A 21,034-nucleotide genomic window follows, 5' to 3' on the forward strand; every position below is an offset into this window, starting at 1 on the left:
AGGTTTCTTTTCACTGAAGCTTGAAGCTCAAAGTCCGTGGCTTCATCAAAGCAGCTCCAAATCCCCAAGGTGAGATAATTCTCACCTGGAGCCTGTGTGTATTCCTCTACGCTTTGGCTGGGAGCAGTCACCTGGGAATCATTCCAGCAGGTGGCTTCCAAAGTCCAACCTGCTGGGTTGAAATCTGACACTGACAGAGACTCTCTGGGAGCTGCTACTGAAAGCTAAACCAGGAACCAGGAAATGCTTGAGCCTCTTTAGGTAGAAAAACAGCTGGGCTCCCTCCGAGACAGAGCGCCATGGGAAACCGGCTCTGCTGTGGGAAAAGCTGGTGAGTAAGGGGAAAGGGGAGAGGGTAACATCTATGTGGGTGAACGTGGAGGCCCTGAGAATAAGATAGAGCCTACAGACAGTTCTTTGCCAACTTCTCACTGCCACCTTCCTCTGCCTGGCACCTCCCTGTGCCACCACCAGAACAGCACCTCCTTCTGTGCTCACTCCTTTTAAGTGACTTCAGTAAACACAGCCAAGCCAGCTGTCAGTAGAATGCCCAGAGCAGGGCTGGAATGGTGAATTGTCATTTGTTTCTCTTTGTTCTCCTGTTGTTTCCTTTCCCTCCTGTCCCTTCCCTTCTCCTGATGAGGGAAGGCTTACTTATTTGATAGCTTACTATTCCAGCCACTTTACAATCTCATTTAATTTTCCCAACCATCCTGTGAGGGAAGTAGCCTTACTCTTCCTCCTGTTTTTACAGTCCAGAAGCTGAGGCTCAGAGCAGTTGTCTGAGGTCACATGGCTGGTAAGCAAGTAAACCAAGATTCCAACCTAGATCTGTCTGACTTTAGAGCCCATGCTTTTAACCACTGCATAATACTGCCTTCCAAATCAAGCAAAACAACGTTGGAGAAATGTTCATTTAAAAGGGCAGAAGTCAGACTACCCCAGACTACCCCGGAATATTTGAATATGACTTTCACACTTACTTGCTCTGTGAACTTAGGCAAATCCTATTATTTTCTTACACACGTGCACACACACACAAAGTAATATATATGGAAAAATACATATAGAAAAATACATAAATATATATAAAATATATATAGGAAAAATAGGATTTGCCTAAGTGATATATATATATATAAAACTTAGAGATATATATGCCTAATATATATATATTAGAAATGTAGATCACATGACTTATGTTGTTTAGATCATAGATTTGAAGAACAGAGGACATGAGAAAGCCTCACTGTAAATTAACTGCAATGTCTTTATTGTTCTTTCCCAGAGTAGTCATCACCATAAACCCCTGGGCCTGGCTTCATACAACTAGTGCCTTCTTAGGGGCATTCCAAGTGCATTCCAAGCCTGGGACAGTGTTGAGGATATCTCGTTTATGAATAAAGTATCATTATATTTAGAAACATAGGTGAGGTACATTGAAAATGGTGTATGATTTAGAGTCAATACATTGAAGTCCTATTCCTATTATTCATTTATTAAACAAAGATTTTACTCAACACCTATATGTATCAGGCAAAGTGACAGATGCAGAATGCATAGCCATAATAGGAAATTTGGTCTCTGCCTTCTTCAGTAACAAAGTTTTAGGGCCTTAGCTGATCCATCTGTAAAATGGGAACAATAATATGTGTTTCCTGACATGCTGTCAGAATTGAGGGGGGAAAAATGCACTTTTTAAACTCTAAGATGTCCTACAGAGACAGGATATCTAGGAACATATAAATGCTTCTAAAGAAGAAAGTGTAACAGCTTCTTTCACTTCCCTTCTTCCCAAGTCTTCATGTTCTTTGTTTTTCAGTTATTTTTCCTCTGATGGTGGCAGTCGCAGTAGTCAGCTTTGACTGACAATCATTATATGTCAGGCAGCTAGCTGAGTAGTTTATATTTATTATTTTATTTAATTCTTACAACAGTCCCATTAGGTTCAGGTTCTATTATCATCCTCATATCATTGATTAAAAAATGAAAACCTTGCTGAGGTTAAAAACTTGCTGAAGGTCACACAGCTAGTCTGATAGCATCATTCTGACTTCAGATCCTGGCTAGAATTACACCAGATATTCCAACCAAAATACAGGGTAAGACAAAAGTAGGTTTATAGTTGAGAGTATGTGAAACAGTTTATTTTTGTATTATTATTTATTAATTATTGTATTTTCCATACAAACAACTGTAAGCCAACTTTTGCTCCATCTGCTATGTTTTTTCCTCTTAAAACACTAGTAGGACTGAGTAAATATTATTTTCCATCATTTCAATAAGCTTCCAGAGACTTAAAGAATTATGATAATTAAAGAGATTTTTATTTTGAAATATTATTTTTTATTACAAAGGAATACATATTCACTGTAGAATATTTGGAAAGTACCAAAAAACAAAAGTGTAAGTATAAGCACCCAGAGATGACAGGAACATCTGAATGTATTTCCATGTAATCTTTTTTAAATGCTTATGTGCATAGTTTTTATCCCAAAACATATCTTATCATTTTATTAACTTAGTAACGAGTAAAATTTCCTATGTTAGTAGGTGTTCTTCTAACATCTTTCTTGAATGTGTAATGTTCACCGATTAGAGATACCATTTTTTTCAGTCCATTCCCAACATTGGCCATATAGGATATTTCCTGTTTTGGGCAATTATAAATAATGCTATGATGAGTATCCATATTTGTACCTGTCTGATTATTTCTTAGGATATGGAATTGCTACATCAAAGTGTACTCACATTTGTTTAAGGCTTTTTACACTTAGTGCCAATTGCATTCTAGAAAGATTGTACCAATTTTTGCTCCGACTGACAATATGCCAGAGTGCCCATTTAGTTTCCTTAATTCTAAGCTAAAAACAAAGTTGTATTACCTATAAGTAACTGAATATTCCATTTGAATTGTGTCCAAACATTGTGCAATATCCAAATTGGGCACAAGCTCCATTTACTAAAACAGGATCAAACAACTCTATGTTATTTTAGAATTAATATTTTCTTCACCCACTTAGGTAAAGGTAAATAGGAAGACAATAATGACAATAGGTAGGGATTTAGAGGCTAGGATAAAGCTTTGAGTAGGCAATGGTAAGAGAAAGGAAGAACTCAAGTGGCAGAAGTGGAAGTAGAAAGACCCACAAGTAGTTTCAGAGCTTTTTTTTTCGGGACTACCTGTGGAGTTCACATAGTGACCCTAATTGCTCTCAACTCGACAAGCTGCATTAAAACCCCAAATCAAACCAAACACAATCCTCTGTCAGATTTGTGTGGGAAAAGCCTGATTTTGCCCCAGTAATTAAATGGATATGATTTAGAAGTTTTTCCCTCTTTTTAAGTAGCAAAAGAAGGAAACTTCCTTGGGGAGATAGGAGTCAGACAAATAAGGTTGGCTCCGGTGAGAGCTGGAAATGTACTAGCAAGAAAAAGCATTGAGTAAGCCCCAAACTATTCAGCCTATTTCCTCAGACAAGTGTTTCTCTGGCCATCAAACAGTTGACAATCACAGACACACTGGCTCCACTGGGGACCCCAGAGAGTCAGAAACAAGTGTAAAAGGTCTGTCTTGCAGGACGGCAGCATAGCTGAGTCACTCGCCAAATTCAGAGCTCCCTGTGCTGTGGGCCTTAAAGGTTAAACATCTCTCACTTTCTCTATTAATTAAAAACAAGGACAGGGAAGCAGGAAGGGAGGTCACCTTTTAGGAAAGGGCTTTGAGGACTTAGACCTAACTAGCGAGCCCTGGTTGTGACTCCTAGAATGAGAATCCTGGACTGGCAGAGACCCCATAACAGGCAGTGAGGCAGAAGCAAGAGGGTCTCTGAATCCAGGAATATCCCATTATTTGGCAGGTTTCCCTTACCCTCTGCTGGAATTAGCCTGTTAGACAATCCCAGAATAGCGCTCAACCCAGTATGTCCCTGGCATGTAATGCCTGCTTGCCTGAGTCTGTATTTTGGGTTTGGTTATGTCAGTTGTACCACTCTACCTTCCAGAACCATCCCTTTGGTAGAGGTGTGGTACCCTTGATAATGCTTTGGGGATGGTTCTGGGTGACTCTATGTTAGAGGGAGGTAAGGGAAGATCATCCCAGAATGTTAGGGAGATCTTAGAGCAAATGGTGAAGGGGAGAAGATAGAGGCCAGGGCTATTACACACAGGTGATCTGTTTTTCCTTTCACAGGAGCTGCCCAACAATTTTCCAGAGGAAAAAGAAAATGGGTAACTGGGGAGAGGAAAGGGACTGGGTGGGGTTGAGGGGAAAGCAAATTAGAGAACATAATAGAAGCAGTGTCTTTGGAAAGAGCATATGGTGGCAAAGAGTAATGCTGGAAGGGATAAAGGAAGACAATGAAGCACAGAGACTCTTTAGGTTACTGGGTTCAAGACCAGCTCTGAAACTTTGGGTCTCATCCTTTCTATTATCTCAGAGTGGTTCCTCATTCTTTCATTCATCCAGCAAAAATTTACTGAGCACTTACATTGTATGTGAGGCACTGAAGAATCTCAAGGAGGGAGAGAGGCACAAGAGGAAGGACATACTGTCTTGTCCCAAAAGAGTGGACATTCGACTTTGAGAGATAGATATGTAAACAAGTCATTGTAATATCATCTACTAGTCCTATAATAGATGCATACATCTGCTGTGGGAGAATGGGAGGAAACAGCAATGTTAAAGAAATAATAGCAAGTTCACAAGTTGAAAGAGGAGCGGGGGAGGAGAGACTATTTTAGGCAAGGGAATTATCTCATGTAGAAAAAAGAAAGAAGGAAAAAAGAGAAGAGGATAACTCAATTGAAAGTGACCAATGGTTTGGTAGCTGAGCACTTACCACATTGCACTGTAATAGCCTGTGTACTTCTTTGTCTTCCCTAGTAGACTGTAAGCTCCCTGAGGTAGAAGAAATAGCGTACTCATTCTTCTATTCCCACAATGTGGCACAGAGCCTGGAATCTAATGGGTTCTCAGCATTTATTTGTTGAACTTGTTAGGGACTGGTAAAGAATGGGGATGGAAGATATTATGGGCAGGGCCAAATTGCATTCCCTGCTAATGAGTTTGGATGTGGGAATGACAGAAATGAAAGAGGTGAGAAGAGAAGTAGGGAGATTAGTTAGAAGTCCACCATAACAGAGATTTGAAGAGGGCAGCCTCAGTAGAGACAGGGAAGAGAGAATGGATTGAAATTGGATTTCCTCCTCTCAGGGAGTCAACCAAGATGGACACTGAATCAGCAACAGCAGCAGAAGCAGAATGGCACACAGGTAATGACAGGCCTCTGTCCCTTCCCAAGGGCTGCTCAGACATGGGATGCCAGGACTTGGCCTTTTCACTCTGGAACAGACACATCTCAGTCATCTATAGAACTTGCTTGTTTGGCTCATCCTCCTCTGCCCTCCTAAAGGAGCAAAGTGATGGGACATCAGTCTAACTGACCCAGCATTGAAGGTGAGGGACCAAACCAAGCCAAGAATCTCTCTTAGTGCTGTCTATTCCTTGCAGGGACATGACACAACACAATATACGTGTGAACCGGTATTGGAGCAGCCTGTGTCTCAGGAGAGGAGCCAAGGCCCCAGGTCAGAGGACAGCAGCTTACATTACGCAGTCATTCAAGTGTGCAGCCATACTCAGCCACGCTCTGCCAAGGAGGTGAAGCACCTACAACTAGAAAATGCGACAGAGTATGCCACCCTGTCCTTCCCCCCAGGCCACACCCTGCTATGACAGCAAGAATGGGACCCTAGTGTGAGCCTTGGGGAGGAAGGACTGGTTTCCATCATTTCACCACTACTCTTGTGGGAGAATCTACTGCTTCTCCCACATTTCTGCATTTCTGGCAGCCCAGAAATGGTGACCACATTTTAAACTTAAAGAATTCAGGAGCCCCTGAAATTGTGTGTCCCCAATCTTGCTCTCTCTCCTATGCCTATTTCTTGTTTGCCACCGATAGCTTCCAGTTATATTTGGGTTAGTCAAGAGTGAATGGAGTTGCACAAAATAAGGGGGCTAGGTTGAATGTGCAGGAAAGTAAGTTTTGAGCCCCACCTTTGCTCCTGGCTTTCAAGAAAAGTGCAGAAAAAAACAGGTCAGCCCTTCAGAACTTGAGCTGATCATGCTGAACTTAATTTAATGGTATCCTTTTTACATACCTGAAACTCCAAAGCCGAAGAAGAGGTGCTCTGAAAAAGCATTCTGGGCTTTTGTACACAGCCCCCAGTCCTGGCTCGGGTCATTTCCTCAGTGGCTGGGTCAAAGGTCATTGACCTAAACAGACAAATAAGGTCAAAGGCTGAGGCATGGAGGAAGCATTTTCTGACCTTCCGTTACAAAGACTTCAAGTCACTGGCACTGACAGCACTACGTGGATAGACTGTTGGCTCTCGATAGTGCTGAGCCTCTAGGAACAATAAATTGAGTACAGAACGTGCCTGTTGCGTTTTCTGGGGTTGGGATTTGCGGGCTCTACGTCACGGAGGTGCAGCGGGTCTCTCCCCACCTAATGGCAGTTTGGGAGTCCAGTAAGTTGACAAAGGCCGGCCTTCGCGCCCCACTCCGCTGGCACCGGCTGGGGAAGAGCGAAGGTGCGGTTGGGACCCACTCGAGGCGAGCTCCCTCTGCAGCAGCCGGAGCTCCCCAGAGCGGAGTCCCAGCCAGTAGGAGGCGCCTCTGTCCAGAAAAGCGAACGGCTCCTGGAGGAAGTCCGGAAGCGGAGTCCAGACAGGGGGCGGGGTCAAGGCCGGTGAGGGTGGTGATCCGAGCCATTAAGAGGCGGGTCCAGCTGGGTCGGGGGCGGGGTCGTCTGCAGCTGGCTGGGGCCGGCTGGAGGCGGGACCGCAGTGGCCGGCCCCCGTCACCATGGCAGCAGGAACGCAGCAGCGAAGCTGCTGGTGGAGGAGGTTCTGCTCAGAAGGGCTAGGTACGGAGACGCAGAGCCAGACTGACCGATGATTTAAAAGGTAAGTGCTGAAAGGCGGCGGGTTACTGGGAAGTATTATTACTGCCATTTGAGCATCCAGATCAGTACTGGGGATTCGCGGAGGGGCGAGGGAAGGGCTAAGGAGGAGGAAGTGGAAGATTCGAACCCACTCTGAGCCTTACAGGTTCTTAGTGTGCCATTCACGATTCAGAGTTTCAGAACTTGGAGACGAATACTAATGCACTCCCTGTTCTCTATCTGGACACCACCCTTCCTAAATACAGGTGGCCCTCGGTTTATTCCTGAGAGTGATTATTCTTTAAGACGGATAGAGTGCTGAAAATGGAATCACAGCACCAAAAAGTTGGTCATAATAATGTCATCTTCATGGAGTGTGAGAGTTGTAAGCACTCGGAATGTAGTCAAATGTTGGCTGCAATTAGCATTATTATCACTATTTTCCCAGCCTGTTCTGTAACACAGACCTTAGTGCAAGTGGATTCGGAACAAGTGGCTAGAAAATTGCCTCCACTACTAATTGGAAGAGCCTGTTTTCTATTAGCTCGGAGTAATATTGTGAACTCTATTTCCAAGAGTTATTTACTGTGATGGTCAAATATGATGTAGGTGATAGCACTTTGTGAACTTAAAGTGCTATATAAAAATTTCTGCCTTAGAGTATAAATGCTGCCTTTCTAGTTTAATACTTAATTTCTGAGGGTAAAGGGAAGTGTGTGTCAGAAGCTGAGCTCCCAGTATTTTTCCTGATTGTCTTCAGAATCCTTTGTATGGTCTCAGAGTGATAAATGTAGGGAGGAGAGAAAATGCTTCCTTGTTTCACTAATGATAGGGAACCATTACTCTTTATTACCAGTAAAACCTAAGTGACTAATTTTTAAAAATGCCATTGGAATAGCCCTGTTGTGATTATAAGATCTTGAACGGGAGCTCCTGCTAACCAGCTTCCTATTTCTGAAACTTCTAGATGACTTAAGTTGGTAGGTTTGAGGCAGGGGCCTGACCCCACTAGATTGGTTTAGCTTTTGGAATTTTTTTTCCTGTACTCTGTTTTTACACATTTCTTCCTCTTTCTATTTCAAGGTGGCTCTGATCTAGCTCTTCTGAGAACTCGGAAGATGGGGACCCATGTGGTTTTGAGACTCTGTCACTCCCTGCTGCCAGTGGAACCCTCTGTAAGTGTACTGTTTAGAGGAGTGTGACGATATTAATGGATTTTCAGTACAGTTCTACAACTGGGGGATTTCTCCATCAGGACTCAGATCCTGGAACTAAATTGTAATATATTTGCTTTCTTTTCTTGCTTCCTCTTCTTATGGAAACTCGAGCTCACTTCATTCATTATCTTTATCTGGAACTAATAAAATCAAGCAGAGGTTGAACATTTCTAGCAATTTATCAGAACAAATGCATTGTTTAAAAGATTTATATAATGTTTTTGTAAAAATAAGCATGTTAATTGTAGAGCATTTGAGAAATACTACAAACCATGATTTTCAAAAACCATAATCCTCCCATCCAGAATCAATCACATTTAATATTTTAGAACATTTTGTTCTAGTCTTTTTTCTATCTGTATTATTGACATGTTTGAGGTCATATGCACACACTTTTTGACTTTTGCTTTTTAACTTAATGTTTGTAAATAAAAATTGTTAAAATATTTGTTTTAATGTGGGTACAAATGCTTGGTAAACATTACAATGTCTGTAATTTACTTGACCTTTCCTCTATTGTTGAACTTATAGGTTTCATCTCCCCATTGTAAATAAATAATTGATTTCCTCATTTAAGACTTTTTTCGTAGGGTAGAGTCCCAGGAGTAGAATGTCTAGGTCAAAGGATGTCAACATTTTAAGAATAAGTTACCTTTTAAAGGAATTGTGGTATCAGATTTTGTGTATGTCCTTCAGAGAGCACAAGGACATTAATTGAAAGATTGAAAGGTCCTTAGTAGAAAGCTAGCTGCCTCTTGCAATGAGACCTTGGGTCCTGCACAAAGATTATTTCATGATAGTGCAATTAGTAATGTGATGCCCTAACACATTATAAATGGCAGCCCAGAGGCACGGGGGCAGGCATTTACAGTGTTTTAGTAGTAGAGAAACTCAAGGATCAGTTCCAAAATGTCTACCAGGTGTGGCTCCTCTTAATTTAATTTTTACCTGGAGGATAGCTGGCTGGAAACTGAAATGTAAATTTTAAAAATTCATGTTGAATATATTTGCATATCTGCTTTGGTATAGTTTATATTAAGCACTAGCATCTGGTGATTACTTTGGCAACATCCTACTCTAGTCTCTCACCATTCTGTCTTTTTTCCTTTTTCTACCCATTCAGTCTGTCACACTCCCTTTGTACACTGTACCCACATAATTAATATTGGAGTTTCGGTTTTACCAGTGTTCACTTTACCAGTCTTTCTTTTTAGTCTTCTTTATTGCATGTGTGTATATGTGTATGTATTTATGTGTAACTGAGTTCTTGAAGTTTTTGCTAAAAGAATAGGACCTAGCATGTAATAGCATATAATAGGTGCTCAATATATAATTAATGAATGATTAATGAAAGAATACATTGATGAAGAAAGGTTAGAAGAGTACCAGAAATTATTTATATTTGTCTTGAAAATACAGCAGAAGAGATAAAGTTCACATTCTTAATTAACTATAAGTGCTAAATGATATAGTATGGAATATGCTATGACCTTTGAATTTCAAAGAGAGGAAGATTCATTCATTTATTGAGCCAATATTTATTGAATATCTACTATGTGTCATGACATATTCTTGGTTCTTGAAATTACACAGATAACAAAACAGTAACAAAACAGATAAAATTCTTTGCCCTCATGGGGAATTTTACATTCTGGGCAGGAGGATGCTGACTATAATAAATAAGTGAATATCTAATATACAAGATGGTGGTGAATGCTAGGAAGAAAAACAAATATAAATCAGACTTGGAAATGCTGGGGTGAGGGGATGCTGTCATTTTAAGTAGAGCACTCAGAGCAGGCCAAATAGCTAACATGACATTTGAACAGGAGTGAACCATGAGTTATCTGGGAGGTGAGTGTGTCAGACAGATTATTATCAGATCTGCCTTGATTTTAACAAAATCAAGAGTGGTCAGAGAAGTTTCACAAGGAAGTGAAACTTGAATTAGGCCTAGTGAAGATTTGAGTAACAAAAGTTTGGGAGCCTTTTTTTTCCCTCTTAGTCCTCTTGCCAACTGCTTGTGCCTCCTTTTTTGTTAGCTGCCGTCCAGCTCCTGGATCCGCCAGCACCATGGGTTTTGGAGACCTGAAAATCCCCACTTGCCTCCAGGTGCTCCATGACTACCTGGTGGAGAAGAGCCACATCTAGGGCTATGTGCCATTACAAGCAAAGGTGGCAGTATTTAAAGCAGTCTCTGGCCCACCACCTGCAGATTGCATTATACCATGTTGGTATAATCACATCAAATCTTACAAAAGGAAATGGCCAATGTGCCAGGAGTGAAGAAAGTTTTGGGCAAGTATAGCCCTGCTAATGTGGAAGACAAAGTGGAGCTATAGATGGTAAAGACAATGAGGACATTGATTTCTTTGGGTCTGATGAGGGAGGGGAAAGCTAAGAAGCAAAGCGCCTGAGAGACGAATGCCTTGCACGGTATGAGTCAAAGAAAGCCACAAGACCTGCATTTGTTGCCACGTCTTCCATCTTACTGGATGTGAAACCTTGGGATGATGAGACGGGTATGGCAGAATAAGAGGAGCTTGTCATGGGCATTCAAGCAGACAGCTTAGTCTAGGGTTCTTCTAAACTGGTTCCCCATGTGGTGTGGAATTAAAAACCTTCAAATGCATTGTGTAGCAGTAGACGATAAAGTTGGAACAGATATGCTGATGGAGTGGATCACTGCTCCGAGGACCATGTGCAGTCCATGGATGTGACTGCTTTCAAGAAGATCTAAAATTTATCATAGATCATTGTTTTTAAATAGGAGCTTGAAACATAAACAGATAAATAAATAAAGAATGGTAGAGGGACATTCAAGAAGGCATGGAGGTGAAAATGAGCCTTGTAAGTTTGTGGAGCAGTCTAGAACCTGCTTACCTGAGCCTGGCAATGTGAGGGGAGGCTTTAAGAGGTGGGAGTAAGGAATTCATATCTGACATGCTAAGAAGAGGGAGTGTTTAAAGACATTTGAGCAGTCTGAGGAAGCTTAAGGGGTGCAGACTGGCAGAAAAGCCTGGAGACAAAGAGAGCAGTTTAAGATCTAGGACATGTTTGAGACCTTTGCTCGTAGATATGAGCCCTTTTGTGTAAATTTATCCTGATGTCTTTAAAGATAAATGCAGTGGAAATTCTAAACATATGTTATTGCCAAGGAACTTGTTAATGTGAGGAAACAGAAGATTAAGAAATTATTTCAGATTCATTTAAAATATTTCCATTGAAAATTCTGGTTTGTTATTCAATCTGCCTTTCTGCTTCATAGTCATTAATGATTGCTCATAGTAGATGTGTTAAATTTTATATGGGTGTGAACTTCACACATCTCACTTTTACACAAGGAGAAATCACAGTCAATATTTTCACCAAAAGACAGTTCTGCTTAAGGCTCAAAGTCTTACTTAGGCTAACATGTTATTATCTGTATTAATAGAAGTGATGTAAGAGTTTTGATGTTTCCTCCACTGGCTCATTCATTCATTCATTCACTCACTCATTCAACTAAAAACATTTACTGAATACCTCCTTTGTTGTAACCATCATGTAAAAGTATTGCATAATGATTAAGAAACTGGACTTTGGCTTCAGCATTTAGCTATAGGGTCTAGGGCAAATTACTTATCCTCCAAATCCTCCTTCTTTATATGTAAAATGGGAAAATATAAAAAAATGTTTATGGTAATTTGGCCACTAAATGAACTAATGTATCTAAGCAGTTGGCACAGGGCTTGGCACATAGTAAAAGCTCAGTTTTGCTACATTATGGTTGTATAGCTTTTGGTTTGAGTCGCTGAGGGAGGTATCCACCCTCATTGTTAAAATAGTGCAGGGCTGAGGAAACCTAGTATAATTTCAGAAATCAGACAGCATGGCAGTGATACACAGGAAGCAGCTTGCTTGGATTCTTTGCCTCTCCTCCCAGGCAGAGTGAATGACAGGCCTTCATCAGTGGGAGTGTTCCAGCTCCCCAGAGTGGCTTGCTGTCTTCTCATGGATGGGGCACTATGGGATGCAGATAATTGTCCTAGTTATTCCTAGTTCTTTTAGCTAACCCACTTTTTCTCCCAGTTATTATGTTGCTATCACAATAGGGTGGGATGGGGAGGATGGAAGGAATACTAAATGTTAGTGCTGCTTGGAGTAAAAGCAAAGTTCTTCACCTGGGCTACCTTGTCAGGCAGACCATGATAAGTATGGTGAACATATCTTCTGAGCAAAAAAGCAGATTATATGCTCCAACAGGAATTTTGTGCTTTTCCCAAGTGTGAGACCAGGCTATATATGAAAATATAATTTTTAGAACATTTTAATAGTTGTGTGGGGACAATGGAACAGAATATTTTGCAACTGTACTATCTAATTTTTTAAAACAGTGGGTACTTTTAAAAAATATTTTATTTTATTTATTTATTTTTAGAGAGAGGAGAAGGGAGGGAGAAAGACAGGGAGAGAAACATTGCATGGTTGCCTCTGGTATGTGCCCTGACCAGGGACCAAGCCTGAAACCCAGACATGTGCCCTGACCGGGAATTGAACTGGTCACCTTTTGCTGGGTGGGATGATGCCCAACCAACTGAGCCACACCAGTCAGGGCTGTACTATCTAAATTTAAATGAATTAAAAATTAATGCCATTTACATTTTAGGTCCACATTTACATTAGCCACATTTTTAGTGCTTAAGAGCCACATATGGCTAGTGGCCACTGTATTGGACAGCACAGATACAGAACATTTCCAGCATCACAGGAAGTTCTATTGGACACTACTGCTGTAGAATATGTGGTTGACATAATTATAGACTTTCAAGAAATAGTTCAATCTTGGACCATATGCCCCATAATAAGTCTTTTACCAGTTCACCACAATTGCTCTCTCAATTCTCCAGCACACTGTGAGGTGCAAGGCAAATAGCACAGGGTTGGGCTTAAGAGACCTTTGCTTCAGATCCTAGCTCCCACATTGTCTAGCTGGATGGCTGTAAGCTATCTCCTAGCCTTGGTTCCCCATCTGTGAAATGAGGGAGTTAGGCCAAATGAGATCAATGAATCTTTTCCCAGGAACATTGAGCTCACAGGACCTCCTTTAATAAATGACTTATTTGAGAAACTGACCTCTTGGCATAGATAACAGCAGGACCTCCTTCTGATGTCTCAATAGTGTCTGCTGTGCCCAAAGCATGATGGACTGTCAACCAATCAGAATTCTTTGTTCAGAGAACCACTGACTGGATGTTTGGGTTTGTATCTCTATGCATGTAGATGTGTTGCATGCAATTTTATGCTATTGGAAGCAATGTACTTCTCTCTTAAAAGGGACTTGTTGCATTAACATGGGTTAGTGACTTACCTGAGGGTATATGGACTGAGGTCCAGGTGAGGGGAGTTCTTGGCAACTAAATTTCTTGGATAGATTATGAAAGATAGTCTTCTGACTTGTGGGGTGCTCAGGTTCAGTTTAATTTGTTGCCATGGTTTTTCCCAGTCTTAGTCAGAATAGAACCCATAGTATTAAATCAGCAGCAACCACTTAACGCCTTTGCTGGCTTTTTGTTCCCTGCTTGCTATGGTTGGAAGGAAGGTGTCTCTCTTCTCAGAAGCATATTTATGTTTAGCAGCTTTAAACATGCAGGGAAGATGTTGCTGGTTCTGGCTGCTCTGAGTAAAGATTTTTTTCCACTGACCCGAGAAGGACGCCATTTGGTTGATTAAGAGCCCTTACTGACTTTTCTTGATAAGGTACTAATAATGTATAGGGAAAGAATCTGGGCCTTCTGTAAAATTATGCTCCTCAAACTGTCTCTGTCACAGACCAGCTGTGTCCTTGGACAAGGCCTTGACCTTTTCTGAGCCTCACCACCAAAACGCTTCCCCTCCATCTGGGATCACGAGGTGTAACATAATACATATGAGTGTTCTTTGAGCTTCCAGTTTTCCTATAGGAACAGGAGTATGCCCTGAGAGTACAAATGACTAGTGTTCTTAAAAATAAATAAGGCTGTGACTTGTATAACTAGAAAGAGAGGGGAATAGCTCTATTTCACTTGAGCAAGCTTTACTTAACTTTGAAAAGCACCAGGACATTTTTGTTTTTTAATTAAAATCCATTTAACTTAAAACTCATTGAAGATGTGGGTTTTACATTTTATTTTATTTTGTATTTTTTCCATTACCATTTATTCCCCTTATACTCTCTCCCCACTCCCCCATCATCACACTGTTGTCCATGTCCATGAGTCCTTTTTCCTTCTTGCTCCATGTCTCCATCCCCTAACTCCCCCAGAGCTGTTAGCCTGCTCTCTGTTTTACCTTTTAGAAGTTATTCTAAAAAGAAAGAAAGGGATATTTTGTTAAAGTCTTGGTCATCCTTAGTTTATCCATGATACTTCTGTTGTGATCCTGTGTGATTTGTTTAGTTCTATTTCTATTAAATGTGTCCTAATACCATCAATAACTAAAGTTTTCTTTTTTCTTCTCCTTTTGAATGGTTCTTCTCTTCTGATTTTCTCTCCCTTTTGCTTCCCCTTCTTTAGCCTAACCTCACTGTCCAGGCCCCATATGGAAAAAGGTTGCTGTTTTCAGCTAGTGGCGGTGGTTGGGGGGGGGGGGGGTGGGGTAAGACTATGATTCACTCCCCTTCCCACCCACCATGCAGTGGGTACTTGAGGCCCTAAATCATAAGATCTCGTACGTGCGTGTGTGTGTGTGTGTGCGCGCGCGCGCGCAGTGCGCGTTCACTCAAACATGCCTGCCTGCAGATCTGGTGTATGCATGTGTAACTAACTGCAAGCGCATGCACACGCCAGCCCGCCCGCCTGTTTGACAGCGTGTGTGTAGTGCTTGTGACTGTGTGCAGCACGCACCCCCCCCCCCCCCCCCCAGTGCTGTCCCTCCCTCAGGCTGGGCGGAGGCCGCTAGTGAGCGCCGGTCCAGCCTGTGCACACCCATCTGTTTCTATAGGAACCTCGGCTGCGCGGGGTGGGGGGGGGGCCCCCTTCCTGCAGAGGCCTCTGTAGGAGCATGCCCAGTGGAAGCCGCTAGTTTGGCTCAAGTCTGGGTTTCCAGTAAGTGGCTTGGGAGACTCCGGAGAAAATCCCAATGCGCTGAACCGAGAGTCTTTGTGTGCAGCGGGAGGAAGGAGGCGCAGCAGCCTGGCCTGGAGGCCCCGCTCAGGAGCCTTGGGCAGGAACAATGCTAGCTTGCCTTACCCGGGGGAACTTGTTGGACGTCCTGCAGGAAGGCTTCAACGAGGTAACTGTCTGCTCCTCCCACTCCCCAGTTCCCCTCCCCCAACGCTTCCCGCCTATTCTCTGGAAGAGGTCTTCCTCCACCCCCATCCTCACGAGGACCTCGGAACAGTTCGCCTGCAGAGCTCTAAGGGGGCTAAGGTGGAGGATGCTGTGCCGAAAGAAAGACGGGTGGAGTGGGAGAAGTCAAAAGGGCCGCCTACCACCAGCTGAGTTGGTCATTGACCTCTGGAAGCTTACCTGAGCCCAGAACACAGGACCACATATTCAGAGGTTATCTCCTTCCAGAAGAGGTTGTCGATACTCTCGACAGGAGATTCTCCCCAAGGAAATTCCTGAATATTGGGAAAAGTGTTCATTCTATTTCAGAATCTAACAGATAAGCCAAGGGAAGTGTGGGGTGGCATTGCATTGGTAGAAAGTTTGAGAGAGGGCAGGATGAGAAGGTGGTCCATATGAATGAATCTTCATGTTGATATCTTTTACTAAATCCAGGGCAACAGATTTCGCCACAACCAAGGGCATGATTGGCAGAGAGGACATAAGAGGAGAAAGGAGGCCCAATTCTGGGGAGCCAGCATTTGCTCCCTTCTGTTTGAGAGTGGGGATCTGGGGCTCCAACCTGACAGGCAGCAGGGGGGACAGGCTGGCTAGGGTCTTTTTCTCTTCACTGTTTTCTCTCACAATTCTGTCATATATTCCATTTCCTTCTCTTGGGACTCAGAAAATTTTGATTTAGGACCCTTCCCTTACTGCAATTTGCACCATCTTTCACTGCTTCTTAGCCCCACCCCTTTAGGTTGCCCTATCCCAGCATCCAGGGAGACACCTACAAGGAGACCCAGATTGTTAGTTGTGTCTTTCTTCCTTCTTCCTTTTCTTTCCACCTCCCCCTCTCTTTCTTAAATTGAAGATTTTTTTTAAAAAATCAGTTTTTAGTTAAATAACAAACATATGAATACATTTTTAAATATGAACATTACCAGCATGACCAAGTGCCTTGGCCACCCCTCCAGTCTTGCCTTTTCCCCAGACGTAACAATTCTCATGAATTTGTGTGTAAGGCTTTCTTTCCAGAGCTGCTGTACAGGCTCTTTTCTTAATTCCTGTGTCTAATTAAGGAGTTCTGCTGGCTGACCTGTCCCAGAGCCTTCTCCAGTCCTGGCCAATGTCCCCCAGCCTTGTCCCCCATAGAGGAAAACTACAGAGATGCTATCCTGACTTAACTGACTGAGTCAGAATTTTCATTTGGCTGAGGGGTGTCACAGCCTTCAGGGAAGGGCAGAGTTTGCATCCTGCCTGTACTGCGGGGATCCCCATCTATATGTCAGCCCCCTTTGAACACACATATGGGAATTGTAGCCAGGAGCTGGGAAGCCACCTCTTTGAGTGCTTCCAATATTCCTGATTCCTCTTTTCTCTGCCTTTAGGCCTCTCGTGGTCTCAAACTTCGTATGCCTGACTTAACCACCAATTATTGCAGAAGCCCCTTAGGTCTTTCCTCTGGCCTTTCCTTTTTTAAACACAGTTGCCAGGTATCAGGTCCTACTGTCTTATAGGGAGGAGGAAACCAGCAGAGTCAGTCCTACTCTTTGCCTTCTGTTCATTTTTACTTCCAGACCTTTGTACTGAAGAGCCAAGAGGCTTGGCTGTCAGTTTAATGCTGTAGTGTGTCCATAAATATCCTCCGACCTCCAATTATAAAACATAATTGCCCTTATAAAACATAAGGGCAAGGGAGAGTGGGAGAGTTTTCTTTTTGTGGTGGTCATGAGTCTTCATAAAAACAATAGACGCAACTCTGTTATTATTTCATCTCTAGAATAATGCAGTAATGCCTCTTTTTTCCTTTTTCACATTTGATTTTTCTACCCAACCTGTAAACCTCCCTCCACCTCCCCTACAGGCTAGTGTGGAACCTATTCCCTTCTTTTAGTGGATTTGAACTCTGACAGCAAGAAGTACTTTTGGTTTCTCTGAGAAATTGACATAATCTAAATAATAGTAATATGTTAAATTTATAAGGTCTTTTAAAGTTTAAATAATTCTTTTATTCACATAGTAAATTGAACAGTTGTTTTCATATACTGTATCACATTTAGTGCTACTGAATAATGATGTGATTAGTTATTTCAGAATTGATGGTGCCCCAATTGACCTATTCCAGCCTCTAGGATTGCTCAGTAGATCCAGTAATATTGAATTTCTTTTTTTAGAGTCATGTGATAAGAATGTAGATAGGGATGTAAAAGCCAGTGTCAGAATATACTTCAGTTCCTCTGAGAAACTCTTCTTACTGAGACTAAGAATACTACATGAACCCAGTCATCTCTGGGACATAATCCAACATATCTGAAGCTCTTCATCACCTAGATGCTTCTAAGGTCTGTGTAGTTAGGGCTGTGACCTTATTCTTTATGGTAGAGAAAACTGCCACAGGAAATGAAGCTATAGCCCTAACTGGTTAATTATTAGGGTTCCATGCAGCCAAGAGAGACCCTGCTCAATGAATCAGGGCTTCCCCCCTACCCACCATTGGCTCTGTTCTCAATCATATGGCACTATACATAACTGTGTATGACAAAATTTTCTTCTGTCGTGTTCCTTGAATAAAGCCCTGGTCTCAACACCCAGACACATTACTCACAGAATTGATCCATCTCAGTGGTTTTAGTGTAGCCTCTTGTATTGACATGGGTAATCTGCTTATGAATTTTCCACAAGCTTCGGCTACTGCCACATTCTGTAGCTCATCCCTGCTGTCATCCCCTTCTCTTAGGTTTTGGGCCCAGCCTTTCTATTGTTTACATTTGTTTTCTCTGCCACCTATTATTGATAACACATGAACATTGCCTTTGGTTAAGGTGCCAACACGAATTTCTGCAAGTGTTTTTTCTGGGGCCTAGACTTTCTTTAAAAAAGTATTTTGGTGCTTGTGTTGGATTATTTAGTAGACTGAAGACTAACATAGTTTGGCCAATAAGTATTAATTCATTTAGTTATTTAATAGTTCACTTATTGGATGAGGGGATGGATAAAATAATTGAAAAACACCTAATTCCTGCTTCCAAGAAATTTATAGGGAGAGATCTATAGGTGTACTGAAAAAACCATAATAGGAAGCTTAATGTGTGATAAGTGCCATAAAAGAGGTAGTATTTGTGGGGATTATAGAGATATCTTCTACTTAATGATACCATGAAAAGTACCAAATATTTACCAATTTACCCACTTGCTGAAATCAGACTTTTTTATCTGCTCCTTGGAAAACATGCATGCAAGTACTGATTCAATAGACATTCACTGAATGATTGTGTTTACCAGGCACCATGCCAGCCTCTGGAAATGTAAGTCAAATAACATTGAGTCTGTGCCCTAGTGGATCTCACAGGTCAATGAAAATAAACAAATGTTCAAAGTATCAAACTTGGGAAAATTGTGGTGATGCAGGAATCCTGCTTGTCAGGCAGAGCAAACCCATGTCTGGCTGGACTGGGGATTGCCTGAGGGACTGAAAGTTTTAGGAATGATTTAAAATGTTGATCAACAGGAAATCAAGTGCCCGAGCCTTAACCTTTTAAACACATGACCTGGGAGACTCTCCATACCAGTTTTTCTCCATGTAGAAATTTAAATACCATGTGGGGAGTCATTTGCTTGGCAGTCCCTGAGAAATACAGGAAGGGCCTTTGTCTGGCGTCTTTCCCATAAGGGGACATAGGGTGAGTGAAGAAGGGGATTGGCATGTGGAACAGCTACAGCATATCTCTCCTGAGTGCCTCATGCCTTCAGGCAGAGGCTTTCACACATTTCCATTGACTTCCTCTGTGCTTTGCTGTAGAAATTAAAGGACAGTTAACTCTTTAATGTAACAAAGCATCACATTCCCCAGCCTTCATTTTTCTATCCTGACTGGTTTCTCTTCTTCTCACCCAAACTCATTGGCTTTGTTCCACAGGAGTCAATGCCAGCTAAACAGATGCTCCCTGGCAGCAAGCTATCATGCAGCATTATGTGATGGTGAGTGACGGCCTGGCCAGGCATGTGGAGGAGCAGTGATAGGGCACTCTTTGGCAGGTGCCACTCCCTCATGACCGGCCTTGTTGTCTAGGCTGTGAGGACTCAAACTGAAGGAAACTTTCTTGAATGTATTTCCTTATTTGTTATCCCCAAACCAGGCCCTGTTTAAGTGGTCATGGACATAACCTTCAGTGGTCAGATGTGGTAGGGGGATAGGGAACAATCCCAAAGGCACTGAGGGGGACTCCATGCCCTGTTTTTAGTATGGGACATTCATTGATACCTCATCCGTTCATTCATTCATTCGTTCACATGTGTGCATTGACACTTACCTTATAACATGCACTTGAACAGAGTGTTTACAGAGCTTGTGACTAATGGAAATTTAAAAGTCAGGTTAGGAGGTGAAATTTTTCAGAAAGTCTTTAGGTTTTTACTTTCTGGTATATTATCCTTTAACCACTGGGCTGAACACTAATACAATGAGCCCTTCCATGTAGGGAGGAAGAAAGTTAATATTTTTACTTGTGAACTTTATTTTTACCTAATTAGCCACTAAATTCAGTGAACAAGTAGCCTTTCCTGGTTAAGCAAAGGCCTAAAGGAGTTAATAGGAAAAAAAAACCATATTACATTGTTTTATTGGCAGAATTCAGACCAGTGATAACTCAAGGTTTCTGAACTTCCTGCTTCCTCTCAGTTTCTCAGTAGTGGCCCGACCCCCACCTCCCCAGCTTCTGCTGCTAGACAGTGTCTCAGGGTTGGAAACAGGTATCTGGTTTCACTGTGAACTGATTTCCCTCCCCAGCCATTCAGATCTGTGGAACTCTCCAGCACAGCACCGGAGTCCAGTTGCTTTCTTGCTTGTCAGCAGGAAGCCATAAAAGCCCACTCCTTCGATGTTTCTACACTAGGAATGGTAGGTCCCACAGACTTCTCTGGTAAAGCCCAGTCAGTGCTTTTGCAACTCTTAACCAAACAAGTCCCCTGTAGGAATTTTCTTTCATCTTGAGGCTTAAAGGAGATAGAAAGCAGAGGCTGAGTTTACAAACTTGTTTGGAAGCAAGGGCAGGTCCCAAAGAAAAACAAAGAAAGTTACATTTGGCAGTGGGGAAGCTTCCAAGGTCAAGATGTCCTGCACAAATTAAGATGGTAGACAGAATTGTTTTTATTGGAAGAGTTTAAATTTATGTTGTAGGGTTACTTGGAGTGTCTTAAAGGAAACTGATGTAGAGTATGGGGTTGCTGAGGTCTCATTCCCATACCAGCCACTCAGCTTGAGAGTGGGTCAGCCTTGTGAAGCCAAAATCCTGCTCAGACAGCTTTGACTGTTGCTGCATCTGCTTGTCTTTTCCCTGAGATCTGATTCGGAGGGTTATCATAAAAACCCTCAGTCTTTCTAGACCTCTGGATTATTTAGGCATCCTTCTAGTTTCCATGGAACAAGTTAGAAATGTTAATTCTGGATCAAGAGTAGTCCTTTGTGGTCACAAACATTGTATGTTTGATTGTCTTTTTGTTGTTGTTGTTGGTTGTCAAATGATCTTTAATTGAAATATTTTCCTTTGTAGTTCTTAACTGGTGGGCATTCTACTGTACCACT

The 21,034-nt window shown here is 42.1% G+C and overlaps 2 protein-coding genes and 1 pseudogene across 5 annotated transcripts in view; all 3 read left to right on the forward strand.

Annotated features, from left to right (window-relative positions):
• CUNH11orf52 (chromosome unknown C11orf52 homolog) lies at positions 1-6,436 on the forward strand. 2 transcript variants are annotated; one of them, XM_045840023.1, is made up of 5 exons: positions 1-331; positions 755-799; positions 4,193-4,230; positions 5,216-5,274; positions 5,513-6,436. In XM_045840023.1, exons 1-5 carry the CDS (start codon positions 300-302, stop codon positions 5,735-5,737), a joined length of 399 nt encoding a protein of 132 aa, XP_045695979.1. In that variant the 5' UTR covers positions 1-299; the 3' UTR covers positions 5,738-6,436. The 2 variants fall into 2 exon arrangements, with proteins under 2 accessions (XP_045695979.1, XP_045695988.1); XM_045840032.1 differs by lacking the exon at positions 755-799 and having other exon boundaries at positions 33-331.
• Positions 6,437-6,933: 497 nt separating this feature from the next.
• On the forward strand, positions 6,934-11,482 carry LOC123819597 (annotated as a pseudogene).
• Positions 11,483-15,207: 3,725 nt separating this feature from the next.
• Positions 15,208-21,034, forward strand: part of DIXDC1 (DIX domain containing 1) — a 72,016-nt gene continuing 66,189 nt past the window's right edge. Inside the window, exons 1-3 of one of the 3 annotated variants that reach the window (XM_045839976.1) lie at positions 15,292-15,415; positions 19,370-19,431; positions 20,240-20,350. In XM_045839976.1, the coding sequence (XP_045695932.1) occupies positions 19,414-19,431; positions 20,240-20,350 (129 nt within the window). In that variant the 5' untranslated portion in view covers positions 15,292-15,415; positions 19,370-19,413. Of the gene's footprint in view, positions 15,416-19,369; positions 19,432-20,239; positions 20,351-21,034 lie in introns of all 3 variants that reach the window. The other 2 variants (XM_045839985.1, XM_045839978.1) reach the window with 2 other exon arrangements.

The sequence above is a fragment of the Phyllostomus hastatus genome, unplaced genomic scaffold (genome assembly GCF_019186645.2).
Source record: "Phyllostomus hastatus isolate PE091 unplaced genomic scaffold, TTU_PhHast_1.1 phas_contig_113, whole genome shotgun sequence".
In the NCBI taxonomy this organism is placed as follows: Eukaryota; Metazoa; Chordata; class Mammalia; order Chiroptera; family Phyllostomidae; genus Phyllostomus; species Phyllostomus hastatus.